This window comes from Gallus gallus, chromosome 9 (assembly GCF_016699485.2).
Source record: "Gallus gallus isolate bGalGal1 chromosome 9, bGalGal1.mat.broiler.GRCg7b, whole genome shotgun sequence".
Classification (NCBI taxonomy): Eukaryota; Metazoa; Chordata; class Aves; order Galliformes; family Phasianidae; genus Gallus; species Gallus gallus.
In genome coordinates this window covers 23,187,296-23,204,872 of record NC_052540.1, presented here as the reverse complement: position 1 = coordinate 23,204,872, position 17,577 = coordinate 23,187,296, and the positions used below count along the sequence as shown (strand labels likewise).

The window sequence follows — 17,577 nt, the reverse complement described above, 5'->3', positions numbered from 1 at the left end:
GTCTTCTTTCAGATGCAGCAGGGGCAGCAGCAGCAGACTCTTGATCTTCAGCCTGTGCAGCCACAGCAGCCCCTGGTAAGTGGGATGGATGGTGAGCGTGGCACAGGGGCGTGGGATGAGCGGGTGAAGCTTACAGTGAATTTGCAGTGCTGTTGTCCATGTTTCCTGGACATGGCCATTTTTTCCAGATATGTTTAAGTTGGTTGAGGATAATTAGAAAAAGACTGGTTTGGAAAAATGGAGAAAATACAAGCTATACTGAATTTGCCAGCTGCCAAGTCCAGAAGCATTAATGCAATTTGACAGAGAAGCCAAAAGGCAGCCATGCAAGTGTGGGAGGAGTGATAAACAAGGGGCCTTTATCTGATCACTACTGAAAGATCATTTACATCCATTTCTAAGCTTTTCTCGGTATTCTCGTCTCGAGCAGGCTGCCTCTGATGGGTTGCCACTGAGGCACAGCTCTGCCAGGCGCCCACTCCTGCAGCAGCAGAGCACTCCGTGTGGGTTTCACATCCCCAGGAAGCCCTGGTGTGTGGTTAATGCGTTTCACTAACCTCAGCAGTTACTAGAGGCTGCTGGTCAGAGGATTACACAATATATTTTAAGTAAAGAATTGGTTTTCAGGAAGAGAAAAAAAAAAAAGCTGAAGTCTTACTAAAGGCCTGAAACTCCCTTTGGTAAGCCGAGTTTTTCACCGTAACAAACACGGGTGGACTCTGTGCAGTGTGTGCTGCCACCGAGTGGCACTGCGCTGCACTTCAGGCAGCACATGAGGCTGTCGGCCTGGGTGGGTGTGTTGTGCAGTCTATGGATGCTGTATTTAAAAGAAAAAAAGCATGTAAGTAGAAGCACGTGTCCTTTCACCAGATCTAATGAGAAGAAAAGCAATGGGATTTTGAAAACAGACCAAGAGAGCTCAGAGGCCCTGCAGTAAATAGGTAGTTCAGTAAGTGGTGACAGTTTTGACTTCAGCAGCCAGCACAGCAGTCCCTCCTGCATCGCAGTCCCTCAGGAGCAGGGAGGTGTCAGAGCTGTGCCATCAGCTTTCTGTGCTCAGCAGCCCCAAGCAGCTGGCACACAGGTTTCACGTCATGCAGGGGACATCTGTGCTTCCAGAGGGAGGAAGCACCTCTGCTGTGCACCACATCTAGCTCCAGAGGGACCCATCCTAATGGCACCTTTGCTTCAGATGGTCTTTATCTATTGTGATTTAGCAGCTTGGTTGGACAAATATGTACTTAAGTGATGGGTTTGCAGTTGGATTTGATGATCTTAGAGGTCTTCCAACCTGAATGATTCTGTTAATCTGACCTACAGGTAGCTGACCTGTTCAAGTTATTAGTAGAGAGCAGTTTTCTTCTGGCTGACAGGTAGAAGCACTGAAAACAGAGCAGTGCTTGTTCTCCTGCCTGGTGTCATGGGGAAGTAGATTGCATGGGTTGTCCGGCTAGGGAATAATACATGCTGTCAAGTGTACCAGTTAGAGACTGAATTCTGCTTTGATGCAGAATAGATAGCGTGCACATTTGTGGAAGTCCATGAATTTACACCAAGGGTGTTTTCAAAATGATGGAAGGCATAGTTTAGTTCAGCAGCAGCAGATTTCTTTGGAAGCTCTTAGTGGCTGATTCTGTCTCACGTAACGGCGTGCTCTGGGAGGGTTTGCTTTGCTCCCGTGGGCTGCACTCAGATCAGAGTGAGGTTTGCTGGTGGCACGGGCTGAGCACTCTCCTGTTCCACTGCAGTGCAGCCATGACCCTGCAGCACAGGAGCAGCTCTCTGTGCTTATCCTTCGTGTCATCTGAAGTGCCGTTGCCCCGAGGGAAACATCTTTCTAGAAGTTTCTTTTGACTGCCATGCATCAGCTACATGTTGGGGTTTACAAATGGCAAAAGGACGTTAGTTTTGATGAGCAGTTCTGGTTATCTGTGGCTTTGAGCAAGACAGACAGCAAAGCTTCTGAAAGCAATGTGCAGGATAACACCGGGCTCTGCAGGGGTGGGAAGGATGGGCTTTTGTAAAAGGCAGAGACCGACAGCACACACTGTGACACCTGTAGTGGCACTGGAGACGTGTGAAACGTCAGGGCATGAAGAAAGCATGTCCTGGGAGTTCTGAGCGTGTTTCATGTGTCCTCACTCTGCTGTAACATGCTCAGGACCTGCTGCTGGGCAGCTCTGCCTCTCTCACCATCCTTCCCTGCTCTGCCGGCTGCTCTCCGGTCACGCTTTCTGCTGGGCTCAGGGCGGGGAGCCGTCCCTGGGAGATGTGTGCTGCAGCAGCCAATGGTGGGCTCGGCTGGGATGGGAGCGTTGCTGTCTGCGTTACCCAACCTGCACTCATGCTGTGATTTCTGCCCCCTGTCCTTTCCGCAGCAGTTCCCCAGGCAGGGCCTGCAGCAGACGCAGCAGCAGCAGCAGACGGCGGCGCTGGTCCGGCAGCTGCAGAAGCAGCTCTCCAGTGAGTGCAGCTGTGTGTGTGTGTGCATGGGGGGATGTGCGGGTCGTGTGCCACGTGGGAGCAGTGAATGGCTGGCAGCAGGCCCCGCACCCAGCAGCCGTGTCGCAGCACCGCGCTGCTGCCGGCACACGCCTGGATGTGTGGGTCGCAGGGGGCCGTGGCAGGAGGGCCGGCTGCCCCACACCGCTGCCCCACCGCTCACCTCAGCTGCTGCGCATGGGAGCGACTGAGGGCGCTTTGCTGCCGCTCTGCAAAACAACGGCGGTGCTCTGCGTTCTGTCTGGCACGTTCCCTTTGCTTTGTCACCAGGTAACCAACCGCAGGGAGTGAACCAGTATGGGCATCCTTCACACTTCTGAGTCAAAAGGTGGGAAGGAGGCGGAGCGTTCCGCTTGCACTGAAGAACAGAACATCCGAAATGCAATGCACTACTTACTGCTAGACAGCAAACCTTCATTTCCTTCTCTTAGTGTTTCGTTAATGATTTTCCGTGCTGCAGTTGCTGTGAGTATGTGATGAGGTGGCTCTGGGGGGGGTTGAGTTTCTTTGCTTTTAATTGGATTTAAATGTGAGGACTTGTGGACCTATCTGAGAAATGCTATTGCAAATTTTATGAATGTGGTGCTTTTTAGGTCCCGCTCCTTTTGAAGAGGACAAAGAGTGCTGGGTTTGTTTGGTTATTCGTGGGAAACATTCCTTTGTTGTTATTATTATTATTATTTTAAAGAACTGCATTGGACCAAAGTGCTGAACTTAAAGGCACCCCTGACCTGGGCATAGCAGTTGGTTTGTTGGTTAAGGTGTTCACCTCTTTGTTTGCTGGCAGAGCGAGCATTGATTTGAATTGTGTTTATTTGACTGTGATTTTCATATGCACTTTATAAAGTTCTTTGTTTAAAGTACCAATTCTCTCTCGCTCTCATTGTGGTAAGAAGGTGCTGAAGTGGGTTTATTGCTTGTATGAGAACTTCTTAAAGTTTATATTAAAAGCCACAATGTAATGTTAATAAACCGACTGAAAGTAGCAGCATTTCTCCATATGTGGTCTCTTTAACATCACTGCTGGCGATCCCTGGGAGGAGCGCGGCGGGCGGTGAGCAGGGCTGGGCAGGTGCTGTGGGGCCGGCAGGAGGGCTCTGCTTGGCTCTCGGTGGTTCAGTGAGGAAACCCCACAGGGGGATTCACAAAGGGTGAAAAAGTCCTTTCTGCCCCCCTGGAGCTGCCGCCCATCACACACTGTGGTCTGCGTGTCTTTTACTGACCGTGTGTGTTAACTGTTCAGAGTTCTGGGTTAGATGCTTCTTTCCTGGCCGAGCTTCAGTGCTGTAACGTTGGTTCTGTGTGAATCGAGATTAACTGCAGAAATGAGATCTGCTCAGAAGCTCTACAAATAATACCATGGTGTTCTCCTTTTTTTTGGAGTTGGCCAGGAAGTTAAGAACTTTGTGCCAATCATAACTTCTGTACTGTCTACAACAGCAGGAGTTGTTCAAGCTGTAAGCTGTTGTATTTGCCTTATGTTATCCCATTTATAAGATTTAATCATATAAAAAAGTTAACGTTCTGTAGATTCTGACTGTCTTTTAAGGTAATCAGATAAGTCTAACTAGCATAAAAATCATTTCAGTTTCTGTACAGGGGTTCACTTATCCCTGGTGGAAGTGCACTGTTCTTCTTAGTAGCTAAAGCTGTCACAGATGCTGACAGGTGAGATTGGTGTAACCCAGCCTGTGTGGCCACTCCATCCATCTGTGCAAGGAAGCACACAGCAAACCTCGTGCAGCTCATGTTCAGAAATGGTCGTGCCAGCACAAGGGCTACCCCAGCTGAGTATGAAGTCTTAAGTGAACAAGTAAAATAAATCCCCAGCTCGATCATAACGTGGTTAAATGAGATGACAGAACCTGCATTAGCTCTTGGCATTTGTGTACTTTCTCACTCGTGAGAACTGTGTGTGTCGATCAGCTGCTGCTGAGGGATGTTACTGCGGAGGTTGGGATGCTGCGTAGCACTGAGGAGTTTCACTGCGGACCGCTCTTAGGAGCGATGGATGTTCTGTCCCAGAGGAGGTACGTTACCGTTCTTGAACTTCTCTGTTGTTATTTTAAAGGATGTGAAGAGCTACACTTGGTGAGGTGGGGGATGTTGACCCTGAGCTCCCCACATGTCTGTCAGCCTCCTGTAATGATAAGGGAGTGCTCTCACCAGTGGCAGTCCCTGCTCTGCTCTACAGCTGCTGCAGGGCAGTGTGGTCCCCTCCGTGGCACACGTGTGTCCCCAGTTGGTGAGTTTAGGGGAAGGGCTCTCCTGGGCCTTCTGTCCTGGTGGTAACGCTCTTAGGCGGAATGTGAGTGAGACGCTCGGAGCTGTAGTTACTGATTGATAGTTATTTGACCGGTCCAGCTCACCATTCGGTTGTGCAGAATGTGTGTGTAGCCATTTCCATCTGTTCTGAAGGCAAAAGGACTCTCCTTAGACCTACCCAGTGCACTGAGAAAGCAAAATGCTCAGTTGACATGCAGACTGATGTCATTGTGAGAAATCTTTAAAAGTGCTTTTGTGACAATTGGAAAACGATGCCAACCTGGACTAAAGCCCAAATTCTTCTGCGTGCATCCCCCTAACGATCTGCACAAGACTGTGAATCAGTCTTCACTGCTTGTTTCACCAGAGAAGGTTTATTTAAATAAATGTACCAAATAATCTAACATGTTAAGAAGGTAATCTGCATCGCAGTAAGATGGGCTCTTTGGTACTTGGACACTCTTGCTTTTAGATCCACGCTTCTGATGGCCACGCAAGGTGAGCACTATTGATCTAATATGAAAGCATCAATCCTGTACAGAAGTTCTCTAGGTATATTTCTAGCAAGTAATTTCATGTAATATTCCAAGTTTGCTGGCAGGGCAAAAGTGCCCCAAGTTCAGTTTTATTTAGGTCCCTTCGATCACTGAGCCAATGCTGGATAGTAATGCTAGATCGAATTTTCCCCAAGTCCTTTTTCTTTTTTGTGTGATCATTGCAGACTGAATCCTGTAAATGTATTTAGGCACTTATGTGCCTCTGGCTGCCTTTGATTAAACTTTGTCCAAGAATAAACTCAGTCCAGCTGTAGACTTTGCTACCAATCATTCATTCTGTATTTCTTATTTCAAATGACATGAATGTATGTTACTGTGAAATCACTGCCAAGATGGTTCCTTGCTGTGCACTTGTACGTTCCAGAATCTGATGGCTGGGGGTTCTGGATGCGCAGTGTCCCCTGGGGATGCAGCAGCTCACTGCCAGATGCTCGGCCATGGTTCCCTGTAGAAAGTATGGAGTGGTCAGGTAATTCCCATGTAATTTCTGGCCTTGGTATTCCCAGCGCCGTGCAGCTGAGCTGAACTGCTGCACCAGGCATCGTATGTATGGTCTGTGGGGGTCTGTTTGTGATCCTTGGAGGATAGGCTACGATGGTGACAGGAATGGTTATAGAGAAATCTCCGGCAGGGTTATGGGCCCTACACACGTAATTCCCTCTGTCGTGAATGGTAGCTGCTCGTATAACCAGCGTGCCATTTTCCAGCAGGATGTGTCTGCTGTTGATCTGAGGTCGGTCCAGCACATGGCCACCTGGAAGAGTCCACGCCGTGCTGGGTTTGGGGCTGCCGTCAGACAGGCAGTGAAGCGATAACGATTCCCCGCTGATGCCCCTCATTGGACCCTTGGGGTGAGTGAGGATGGTGGGCTTCTGAGCGACTTCGAGGACGATCAGCTTTTCAATATAGCCGACTTGGTTCTTAGCTGCACAGCGATACTTCCCTGCTTTGTCCCTGCTGGGATTGCGGATGCTGAGGGTTCCATTGCTTCCTGGGAGGAACTCGGACGTCCCGGTGCCCTTGGAGAGCCACGTACCGTTGGGCAGCATCCAGCTTACTTCAGGTGGAGGGTTTCCATCCACAGAGCAGTTCAGTGTGATTGTTTTTCCAGGTTTTGCTATTATTTTTTCATTGAATGGATTTTTAAACATGGGTCGCCTTAGCATTTCCAGTACCTCCAGCCGCACCACCAGCACGCTCTCTCCCCAGTCGTTCCGTGCCACGCAGATGAAGTCTGCGGTGTCGGAAGGCCTTAGGTTCCGGATCTCCAGCGTCCCGTTTTTGTGTATGACGATCCTGCTGCCGTAGTACGGGGCTGTCAGGAAAATGTTATCGGGCATGATCCACATGATCTGGGGGGGAGGCGTCCCTTCTGCCCTGCAGTCAATTTGTTTCTTCGAGTGCCTCACCGCTGTCACTTTGATGATAGTTTTGTTCGTGTACAAACCATTTATGATAGGTGGTTTAGCGTCAACATCCAGTTTGTACAATTTTGTGTCATCCCCTCCAGCATTACGAGCCACACACATGTGCTCCCCAGCATCCAGCAGTTTGGCTCGGCGGACTGACAGGGAGCCGTTAACGTGCAGGAGGTGCCTGTCTGTGGAAGAGGAGATAATGTCACTGGAAGGCAGCAACCAGAATATTTTTGGTTTAGGTTCCCCAGCAGCTTCACAGTCCAACAGCGCCATGTCCCCGGCTTTCACTTTAACGTACGTCTTGTAACTGTGCTTTATCTGAGGGGCTGCTGTGACGACTGTGACGTGTATTTTCATTTCATCTCTCCCCAGAGTGTTCTGGGCATAGCAGGTGTAGTCTCCCTCCTCTGTTACTCCAGCTCTGTTGAGATACAGCGTTCCGTTGTCAAAGAGGACGTATCTGCGAGCCCTGTGTCCGCTGTCATCTGCCAGCATCGCGTTGTTGATCACCGTCCCGTCCGGCAAACTCCAGGATATTTCTGGTGCAGGTGACCCAGAGGCCTTACAGTCCACCTGGAAGTCTTTTCCATAGGGCACCAGTTTCTTGAAATACTGTTTCTGGTCAATCTTGGCTGGTTTCATTGTGATGCTGACTTTCATCAGTATCAGATCATCTCCGATTTTGTTTCTTGCGACACACAAATAGTCCCCCGCATCCTTTTCAGTAACTGCCTCGATAACCAGGGATCCATTGGGGTACACGTGGATTCGACTTCCCATTCTGTTGTGGGGGGAGAAAGAGGAAAGGAATTATGGAACAAAGCGCTGAAGGTGAATACCGAGTGCTGGAATTGGCTTACAGTATTCACTCATTAAGTACAGAGTGAGCTTTTCTCCTTGATTTCCCAATTTAAAGTTCTATCTCATAAATTAAAAATTCCTCATGATATATATTCTATATTAGATACCTGGCTAGTTTAAGCAAATATTTGAAGGCACTACATTCATGTTTCAGCCCTTCTGTTTTCCTAGACTTCTTTCCCTTACTGAAAATACCAAGGCTCTTTTCCCCCAGCATTGGGATGTGAATGGTGGGTAAATCAAATCTGGGTGTCTACAGTGCAGATGAAAGAAACAGATAACGGGGCTGTGTCCTTCAGGTGTCACTAAATGCCTACAACGAGCTGGAGCTGATTTGCACAGTATTTCCTTACATCCTTGCTAGTGCACCTCAGCTTTAAGCACCTGTCTTCCTGATGTCCCTGCGTTCAGCTCGAGCCTGCAGGCAGCAGGGGCTGAGGACATCACTGGTGCCAGAATGTGCTGCCATTCACTCTGCCATGATTTCAGCTAGGAGATTGCTGCTGTTGGTACTACAGAGTGGTGTTCAGAAGTGAATTTAGCTCATAATCCAGTGATGTTCCACTCCCTTGCATCTGCACTGGAGATGCCAGCGTGTGAATTTTCCAAGAGCTGGGGAAGAAAACAGGCTCCTACCTGTGCCACTGGTCTACAACCGCCTTGGATGGCAGCCTCCACATTATCCTGGGCTGGGGCTCCCCTGTGGCCGTGCAGTTCAGCAGCAGTTTATCCCCAAAACTGAGCTGAGTCATGCCCTGGGAGGCAGCAGCTATCCTTGGCAGTGTGTCCCGGTGCTGCACGGTGAGGATCACCACCCGGCGCTCTGAGCCTGTCGAGCTCGTGGCGATGCACTCGTAGTTCCCGCTGTCAGCAGGCACAATGCTGCTGAGCCGCAGGGTGCCGTTGGGGAGCAGCAGCACCCTGGTGTTCACAAACTGCAGGGGCTTCACCGCCGTCCCTTTGGAGAGGACCCAGTGGACGTGGGGCTGAGGATTCCCTTCTGCAGTGCAAGGGAGGTTCAGGTCTTGCCCCGCTGTAGCTGCGATCTGCTGTCTCTTTTCCTCCAGGATGATGGGAGGTGCTGCGATGACCTGCAGCTTGACAGTCAGCACGTCGGTGCCTGCTGGGTTTGTGGCCGTGCACGTGTAGAGGCCCCTGTCGTAAACTGTGACGTCCTTGATCGTTAAGGTGCCATCCGGCCGCACGAGAACTTTCTGATTTCCCTGGGAAGAGCTGGAGACGTGCGTTCCATTGGCCAGAACCCACGAGATGGAGGGAGGAGGTCTGCCCTCGGCCGGACACCTCATGGCCACGGGCATCCCGGCATGGGCAGTGAGGAGCCGTGTGCTGCCGGCAATGCGAGGTGGGTAGGCCACCACGGCCAGCGTGGCCAGGAGCCGTGCTGTGCCCAGCACGTTGGTGGCGGTGCAGCGATACTGCCCACCGTCCTGCAGGGCTGCCTGTGCGATGGCGAGCGTGCCGTTGGGCAGCACCATCCACCTGCTGCCACTTGCTGGGGCATCGGTGTCTGCAGGAGGGAGGGACAACAGCGCAGTGTCAGACCTCTCCATCCCACTTCATTTTGCTCTGCACCCGTATACATTTTCCTTATCCTGGTCTACTCTGCCCTAATACCCAAGACAGTGGTGGTAGGAAGGGGAGAAATAATAAATCTTGTACATGCAATGGAAAAGCTTCAAAAGAAAACCAAAACTGTGTTCCTCAGTAGAGACAAGGCTTGGGTATAGCAGGTAAGGCTTTGGGTAGCCAGAAGTACTTTGGCTCAGCTGTGTGCAAGCGCTGCAAATTCATGACTGTTTTGCTATGGCAGTAACTTGATTTCATGGTTCGTTATGATAGATGTTCATTTGTCTGATCGTTCTGAAGCAGCAGGTAACAGGCAAGAAGAGCTTTAATCTTCTCACAATAAGCTCGGAGTTATTGTTTACATATGCACATATTTAAAATTTCCCTTAGCAACTGTTTTGTAGTCAATATTAAGACACTCCAGCAAACGTGCTGGGATGTCATTTTTCTCACTGTTTCTTAGTTTGTGCCATAGCTGGTCCTTCACAGTACTCCTAGACAAGCACTACTGACTGCAGCATGCCAACCGCCTGCCAGACCATGGGACCAGAGCTGCTGCTGAGCTTACCTGGGGACATCTTGGTCCACTCTATTGTTGGCTGGGGGTTGCCTGTAGCTTCACATGGAATGAAAGCATCTGAGTTGGCCAGCACGGTGAAGGCAGCTAATTTTCCTCCAATTATTCTGGGCTTTGTGAAGTAGTTTCTGCTTAAAGAGGACAAGGACAGAGGGATGCTGGTGGTGGTTTCGTGACGCTGTCTCTGGCCAGCCCAGCTGTAGGCAGAGCTGCCCCCCAGGTGTGCATGTGGAGCAGCCACCTGCCGCGGTGTCGGCATGGTTGGTGTGTCAACTGTAAAGGTTTTGCCTCCCCATTCCACAGATGGCAGCCCAGCACCGATTCCCCCCATGGGCAGTGCTGGGGTGGGATGCTGGGCTTGGGGAGCTGCAGTGCCCAGAGCTCTGCTGCTCAGCTCTGTGCTGCCCGGGTCCATGTGCTGTGCCACGGGGCCGCCTCGCGTGGCCTCCTCGTCTGTCCCCAGGTGAGGCCACTCAGCCACTGGGATGAAGGCTTTGAGTTGCTGAGTGGGTTCTGAGTGCGCTGCAGCACTGACTGCAGCAGGATGCACACGTGTGGCACCGAGGGGCTCTGAGGGCAGCGGTGGGGTTGGGGTCATTGCAGTGGGGGTTTGTGGCCGAGGGCTGCGGGGCAGCAGTGACACAGGGGGGGTGCTCACCCCCATGCTGGGGGCCGCTGCTGTCTGCAGGGCTGCTGTGGGCCCATGCTGTGCTGTGCCTGGTGGGGTGAGAGTCCATAGAGCTGTGACCCAGTCTGCAGGCGGGCTGTCGGACACCATTGCTGCAGGTGCGTGCCTTGTGGGCACAGCGGGTGGGCTGACTGTGGCTGTGGTGGCTGAGGCTGTGTCTGCTGTAGTGCGGGTGCCCGTGGCTGAGCTTTGTGAAGGAGCCGTTTTAGGGGGCCGCCTCCTCCTCTGGCCTCTCCTTCTTCCCTTTCTGAACACTTTACTTGTGATCATTTTGGTGTCACGTTGAGGAGCTGTAGAAGCTGTGGTTGTTGGCTTTGGACTCTCTCTGCCCATTCCTCCAGCTGTGCTCGCTGCAGGGCTGCCGTCAGGGGGCTTCTCTGACGTACTGCTGCTGTCAGTGGGTTTGCCTAAAGATGGGAATCCACCACTGTGATGGACGCCTGCTGAGATGGGTGTGAAGGGCAGAGGAGACACATGGGGCCTTGGTGCTGCTGCTGTAGTTTTAGGAAGCAAGGCTGATACCTCTGTTGGTGGAAATGCATCTGTCCTCAGCACCTCCTTTTGTGTGTCATTTCCAAAGAGAAATGCTCTTGTAATTTTCCATCCCAGGGTGTCTTTGGTTGAGGATCTGGAGAAGACAGACTGGGGAGCAGACGCGGTCCTTGTGCTCATCATGAGTGTGATTTCTGCAGTGTGAGCTGTGCAGGTTGCAGTCGTTGTCAGTCTGCTGCTAACAGGCTGTGCTCTGTAAGTGCTGCTGTGACGTGGAGCTCTGCTCTCTGCTTCCTGCTGCACAGCGTCTCCGGTGCTTTCAGTACCAACGGGCACCGCTGTGGAAGCGGCTCCTTGCCTGGCAGTGGGGACACCGTTCTCTTCCGTGCGGAATGCTGTGCTCAGAGCTGTGCCTGCTGGGTGCTCTGAGGGCATATTTGTAGTAGAGGGAGAAGACAGAGGCGCTTCTGGTCTGAGCGGGTCGATGCTGCTGTGTGAGTTGCTTATGGCAGGTAAGTTTGGGCTGTGTGTCGAACTCAGCAGGACAGCTGGAGCAGTAGCTGTTTGCCCTCCAGCAGAGCCTTGCTTCCCCAGATTGTGCCTGTGCTCTCTCATTCTCAGAAGACGTCCTGGCCTGACCATTTTTCTCCTACCAGAAATTTTCCTCCTTCTCCCGTATTGCTGCTGGGCCCGAGGTGTGTGAGTTGTCACATCCCAAATGGTGTGAGTGTGCTGATGAGTAACGATGTTTGGGCCCGGTGGTAGTGCAGGAGTTACGGCTTCCGGAGCACTGTGGAAGTGAACGTGACCGAACTGAGGGTTTGGCTCACTGACTGTTGCTGCAGATGCCTGACCTGTTTGGGTGGAAATCTCATCGGTAAGCTCTGTAAAACCATGCATCTCACCCACTGCGTTTTGGGAAGTCGTAGGTGTGCTGCTGGCTGTCACATTCCCCATGGTTGTCGCAGATACAGCCTCTAAACGCCCACTGTTACGCTCTCCAGGAGACGCTGGCCTTTGCTGAGCACTGCTGAGCGTGGATGTTCTGCCCGCTCCCTCTGCTGCCGTCGATTGTTTCCCACCATTTGCTGACGACCGACTTAAATGGGGTCTTTCCCATGAGTCTGAGGTTGTGGCCGTAGGGTTTAGATCTGCTGGCGTGGGGCTGGCAGATGGGATGGGCTGTGGGAAGGGAGCGGGCGGGGGGGTCCCGGCCCCCACAGGGGTTGTGCTTCCTGCTGTGCTCCCCAGGGAAGACATGGTGGCCCTCTCTGTTTCTGCTATCATGAACTCTTGTTCTGGAGAGATGGCAGCACCGGACGTTACCTCCTCATCCGCAGGCACCGTTGAGAACTCGTGGAGCTGAACTGGCAGGTTTGTTTCCACCTCTTGTTTTTCTATCCCGGGTGGGTTCCTCTTTGCTTTTTCCAGGAAGGCCGCCCAGCGCTGGGGGTTGGCTCTCTTGGCCGAGGAGCCAAAGTGCCTTCGGTGCCCCCTGAGCCTCCTGCTGGCTTTGCCCCTGTGCTGACGGGACATCATCCTCCTGCGGCCGCTGCCTGTCCGGGCGCTGTGTGTGCCCTGCTGTCTGCGTGCTGGGGCAGAGGGCTCCTGATCCATCCAGCTCAGCAGGGCAGCTGAGGAGTTCAGCTTTCCTCTAGCTGAGGGCGGCATGGCATCGCCAGAGGCATCGCTCTCTTCCCACTCTCCCGCAGCTATGGGCACTTCCTGTGGGGTGCTTTTGTCCTTTCTAACCAGCACTTGGAAAACCAAAAGATCGACGCCGTACTGGCTGGCTGCAACGCATCTAAAGTAGCCGCTGTCTCGCTCTGTTACCCCCTGTATTCTTAAGGTACCGTTGTCAAAAATATGTCTGTTTCGTACAGAATGGTGAAGAACCACGCGCTCGGGTAGCACCCAACTAACGGCAGCGTCTGGAACAGCGGTGGAGGTGCAGGGGAGGTCCAGAATGCTGCCAACCGCTGCGGAAAGTTGGGCCCCATTTACACTGCTGTGTTCCACGTAAGGATCAACCACAGTGATTCTAAACGTGAGGATATCTGCATCATTATAATTTGTGCCTATGCAGTGGTAGAGCCCAGTGTCAAACGTATCCGCTGTGCGTAGCGTGAACGTCCCAGATTTTACTACTATAATTCTGCCATCCTCGCTGACATAAGGGGCTCTGACTTTGCTCCCGTCGGCCAATATCCACTCTATTGCAGGAGCTGGCTCCCCGATTGCTTGGCAGTCCAGTTGTACGGTCCCCCCGACTAGAACAGTGTGCTCTGTTTGTGTTTTGTTGGCCCTGGAGATCACTGTCCAGTTATTGCCCACTTTCTTTTGGTCAACAGCGGGCAAAATAATCTGAGCATCAGTGAAGTACTGGATGTGCAGTGTGCTAAGTGTGGTTGCTGTCCTGTCAAGCTGCAGTGCCACTTTGTTTTGCATTAGCCACGACGGTTCAGCTCTGAGTTCAGCCTCCACATTGGTAAAAAGTTCGTCTTTTTCAGAGTAGATTTGCTTATATCGGTAAGTGATGAAAGGTGTTTCAGTTGTGAGGGCGCTCCTTTCGAGTTTGAGGGGAGAATTACTGTACAGGGCCAGTATGCTCCACAGCTGCTGAATGTGTCCGTAAGCGATCTCACACACCAGAAATGATGAGAATGGTGTTCTGAGTACTGTGACATTGTCCTCTTTGTGCAAGGAGATTGGAGACATTTCTTTTGGTTTCTGGATGTTGCAAACCAAGTTACCTCGATTTCCTCCTTGGTCAGTCATGTTCAAAACCACGGATCCTATGGGAGCTAGGAAGTCCTTGGCAGATACAGAGCCGAGATCCCCATCCTCTGGCACTGTGAGGTTTTTGAGTTTCAGGGTGTGATGTATGACTGGCTTAGTGCAGGTTAGAGCTGCAGGAGGAATACCCACAAAGTTCTTCCCTTTGCAGTTCCTGGGGCTGGCACAGACTGGGCATTGCTGGGCACCAGAACTTCGGTCTTTTTTGCACTTTATGACATCTGAAGGAAAGAAAAACACAGCATTTGTGATACAATCTTTAGTATGAGGACTAGGACTCTGAGGAGTTAAACGAGCAAACAAAACGGATGCTGGGGAGTAACATTTTAAGTAGAGGGGGAAAAAATAAGAAGTGCAGAAGGGAATGTGAGATTCACGCAGGCGTGCTGTAATGGCCTGCTGTTCACAAATGGGTCATTGGCAGGCTGTGAAAGAGTGACAAGTTTCACATAGCTGCTTCTGCTTTACATCTATTAATTTGCCATGATATTCCAGGGGTGTGGGACAAACAGTATCAGTCTTTCAGAGGTGTATTGGATGTGTTATATAGATGGTGTGAGCAGTTTGATCATCAACATTAGAACAGTTAGAGACATGTCAGATGCAGTTGCATTTCCTGTCTTCCCTAGGAGTGTATGTCGATAAATAAAGGGCGGTGGTATCGGGAAGAACAAGGTTCTGTCAGGTGATTAAAAAGAACAGGCAAAGTCTTCAGCTCACCTGGCCTCTGTTTTGCCCATTCCGCAAACCACTGTAGATCGCAGTCACAGGACCACGGGTTTCCATGAAGGTAAATGCTCTCCAGCTCAGACATGTAGGAAAGCATTTCTCGTGGTAGCGAGGTCAGCGCGTTGTCAGACAGGTGTACGTGCCTTATGGAGGATGCTTTAAATATTTGGAGGTAGCTCAAGGTGACAAAAGTATCCGGATGGAGCTGCTTCAGTAGATTTCCTTCCAAGTGGACCAACCTCAGTGATGTGAGGCCATAGAAAGCGTTGGGATTTACAAATTCAATTTCATTGTGGTCCATGTGCAACCGGACCAAGCTCTTCAGACCATAGAAAGCATCTTGCCGAAGTACACTGACCTTGTTGTAACTCATTTTTAAGACCTGTTGATGAAAAAGCAACGTTATATTGCTGTAAGGCTCCCGGGCCGTTCTGATTGGTGGTTACTGTGTGAAACATTGCAACAGACCAGCAGGGCAAATGGATGGGAAGAAAGCATAGGAGGAATTATTTGTGTTTGTGAGGAGGTAACAGCTGAGCTCTCAGGCACAGGAGTGGCTTTCACGAGGGTTGATGGAACCTGGAGCTGTGCACGCTCACCCATTAGCTGCTTTCTGTGTCTCCCTCCTCACCTGTCATACTCTAAAGCAATCGAGTCAGGGCTGTGTTTTCTGAGCACTTCCAGCTTATCGTGGTCACAGATGATCATGGCTATGATGGTATTACTTCTCTGTAATAATTAACAACAGTTCTGGATTGAAATTTAACCAGAGAGTAACTGTTAACTTGACATGGAATTGGTTGGGAATGGTTGGTCATACATAATCGTTCAGTTACTTCTGTATGTATGACTATGTAGATGGCAAATACAGATACTAAATAGATGGATGCTATACTGGCTGTGACAAATTAGTTAAAGACTGCAGATGCAGTACTTGGAGCTCTGCAGCCTTCCTTACATCGAAGGAAGTCTCAATTGCATCTGCCAGTTAAGATATTATGACAGAGATCTGCCAGCGTGTTCATCGCTCTCTTTACACTGTACCTGCATGCCCACCTGGGAAGGAAAGGCATTTCCCATGAGCGTGGTGCCTGTTGGGTGTCCTTACCTTTCCCATGGATACAATTAGGAACAGGAATCCAAAAGGCTGGAGGCAGCTGGGCTGCTCCCACAGACTGGTATTGCTGTCTGATTGCTTAAAGGTCATAATGGTAGCTAAGGCTGGGTTATCCCTGACGTTCTTCCTTACCTGTAGTGATCGTAAATCCCTGAACACCTTATCAGGGATTGCATTTATCTCATTGCTGTGCAGCATCAGTAACTCCAGTTTCTCCAGGCCGGCAAAGTCCGTGTCAGTCAGCGTAAGCAAGCTGTTGTACCTGGAACAAACAGCATCCCAGAGCTGGCTGAGTCAGACAGCCACACGTTTCAAAGCAAACAAACCACAACCAACAGAAAACTCTCTGAAACGTGTAAAGAGAGACAGCACTTCTGATAGCTAAGATGAAGTTTTGTGTATGTCATACATTCTTCTTAGCACAGAATTTTTAACTTGTCCAGGGTGGCTTCCTGAAGGCTGTATCCAAAGTGGATATAGGAAATAACTGCAGAAACACGCAGACAAGAATGCCGGTTTAGGGCTGCAGGGTACCAGGGCAAGGGGTGCATGTAATGGCACGGAGCTGCAATACAGCGTTGCGTTTTTACATCGTACTGTCATGGAGAAGACCTGGACGAGGCTTCCTCTGCAGCGTGAGGACGACCCACGCTGAGGGCGCTGCCTCCTTGTGCTGCCCCGACCGCCGCGGAGCCGCAGCCCTGCAGGGTCTCACCTCGATAGCTCTCATTGCAGCCGCCTCTGAATAATGCAGACTATTCAGCGAAGTTTCATTCCCCGCCTGGGTCAGTTTCTAGCCCTACAGCTGGGAGCTCTCAGTTATTACTTCGCAAAGCGCTGAACGATAACGGCTCACAAGTACAGCCCCGACCCGAACGTACCCCAGGTTGATGCGCTCCACGTCCGGAGCGATGCGCGGAGGGACGGCGGTGAAGTAGCGGAAGGTGCAGTGCACCTCGGCGGGGCCGTAGCAGGCGCAGAGGCGGGGGCACACGGCGGCCAGGCGGGCGGCCAGGCAGGCGGCGAGCAGCGGCCGCAGCCAACGGCGGCACGGGGCGCCCATCGTGCGGGAACCGCTGCGGCGCGGCCGTCACGGCGCGGGGAGCGGCGGGGCTCTGCACGGGAAGCAAAGCCGGCGTTCGGAGCGCCGGCCGTGCCGGGCCGCTCCCGTTGACGAAGCTTCGCAGCTTCAAAGAAAAGCCGGGCCGCCGGGCTGAGCCGAAGCTCTCGGTTCTGCTCTCGGTTCTGCCCTCGGGTTTCGGATCGCTGAAATGAAACGCGTCGTTCTGAGAAGCGGCCGCACGACCCTTCGTCCGAGGGAGCCGCGCACCCGGCGCCGCTGCTTGCAGGTAACGCCGTCACGTCGCGACGGACAGAAAGTCGGAACGGCGCATTTGGCCGCCGACACCCCGCGGCTGTCCGGCCGTTTATAAATCTGCTAGCGATTCGTCCTCGGGAAGGAACACGTCAGCCCCTTTCGTGCCAGTAATTACTCCAAACAACTGTCACTAATTTCAAAGCCCCTCGCGGCACCGCCGCACTCCCCCTCCCCACCTTCCCCCCGCCCAGCCGCGCTGGGAGCGGAGCCGACACCTGTCCTGCTGCCCCTACCTGCGCCAGCGGAGCCCCGGCGGGCGCTGCCTCGGGGCCAGGCCGGGAGCGGTGAGCCCAGCCCGGCCTCCTGCCGGCGGGGGTGTGGGGGGTCGGGGCTCCGGGCTCGGCTCTGCGCAGCGCTGGGAGCTCCGGGCCCCGCGGACCCCCGCGGCTCGGCTGGAGCGTTCCCCCGCCGCAGCCGCCTTCGAGAGGAAGGAACGGCACCGCTGAGATTTGGCATCAGGGGGCGAACGCTCTCCCGCACCTCCCCCCCGGCGGCCGCCGGTGACGCTACAAACTCCCCGCTGCCTCGAGGAGCGGTGTTCCTCCGCCGATACTTCAGCTCCTCGTGTTTTGCTGAATGGTGTTTGTAACAGCGGTAAGCTTAATCGGCG

At 52.2% G+C, this 17,577-nt stretch overlaps 2 protein-coding genes across 9 annotated transcripts in view; one reads left to right on the top strand and one right to left on the bottom strand.

Moving 5' to 3' along the window:
- The window catches only part of MED12L (mediator complex subunit 12L), a 113,111-nt gene extending 109,624 nt beyond the window's left edge, over nt 1-3,487 (top strand). For all 7 annotated transcript variants that reach the window (XM_040705979.2, XM_040705976.2, XM_040705973.2 and 4 more), the window contains 3 exons: nt 13-75; nt 2,379-2,463; nt 2,773-3,487. In XM_040705979.2, the coding sequence (XP_040561913.1) occupies nt 13-75; nt 2,379-2,463; nt 2,773-2,822 (198 nt within the window). In that variant the 3' untranslated portion in view covers nt 2,823-3,487. The remainder of the gene's footprint in view (nt 1-12; nt 76-2,378; nt 2,464-2,772) is intronic.
- A 1,635-nt stretch (nt 3,488-5,122) lies between these two features.
- IGSF10 (immunoglobulin superfamily member 10) lies at nt 5,123-17,444 on the bottom strand. Of its 2 annotated transcripts, XM_422837.8 has the most exons (7): nt 17,201-17,444; nt 16,471-16,855; nt 15,722-15,851; nt 14,464-14,854; nt 9,759-13,964; nt 8,240-9,131; nt 5,123-7,523 (listed from the first exon to the last, which is right to left on the bottom strand). In XM_422837.8, exons 2-7 carry the CDS (start codon nt 16,650-16,652, stop codon nt 5,615-5,617), a joined length of 7,710 nt encoding a protein of 2,569 aa, XP_422837.6. In that variant the 5' UTR covers nt 16,653-16,855; nt 17,201-17,444; the 3' UTR covers nt 5,123-5,614. The 2 variants fall into 2 exon arrangements, with proteins under 2 accessions (XP_422837.6, XP_046754715.1); XM_046898759.1 differs by lacking the exon at nt 17,201-17,444 and having other exon boundaries at nt 16,471-16,992.
- Between the last annotated feature and the right edge of the window lie 133 nt (nt 17,445-17,577).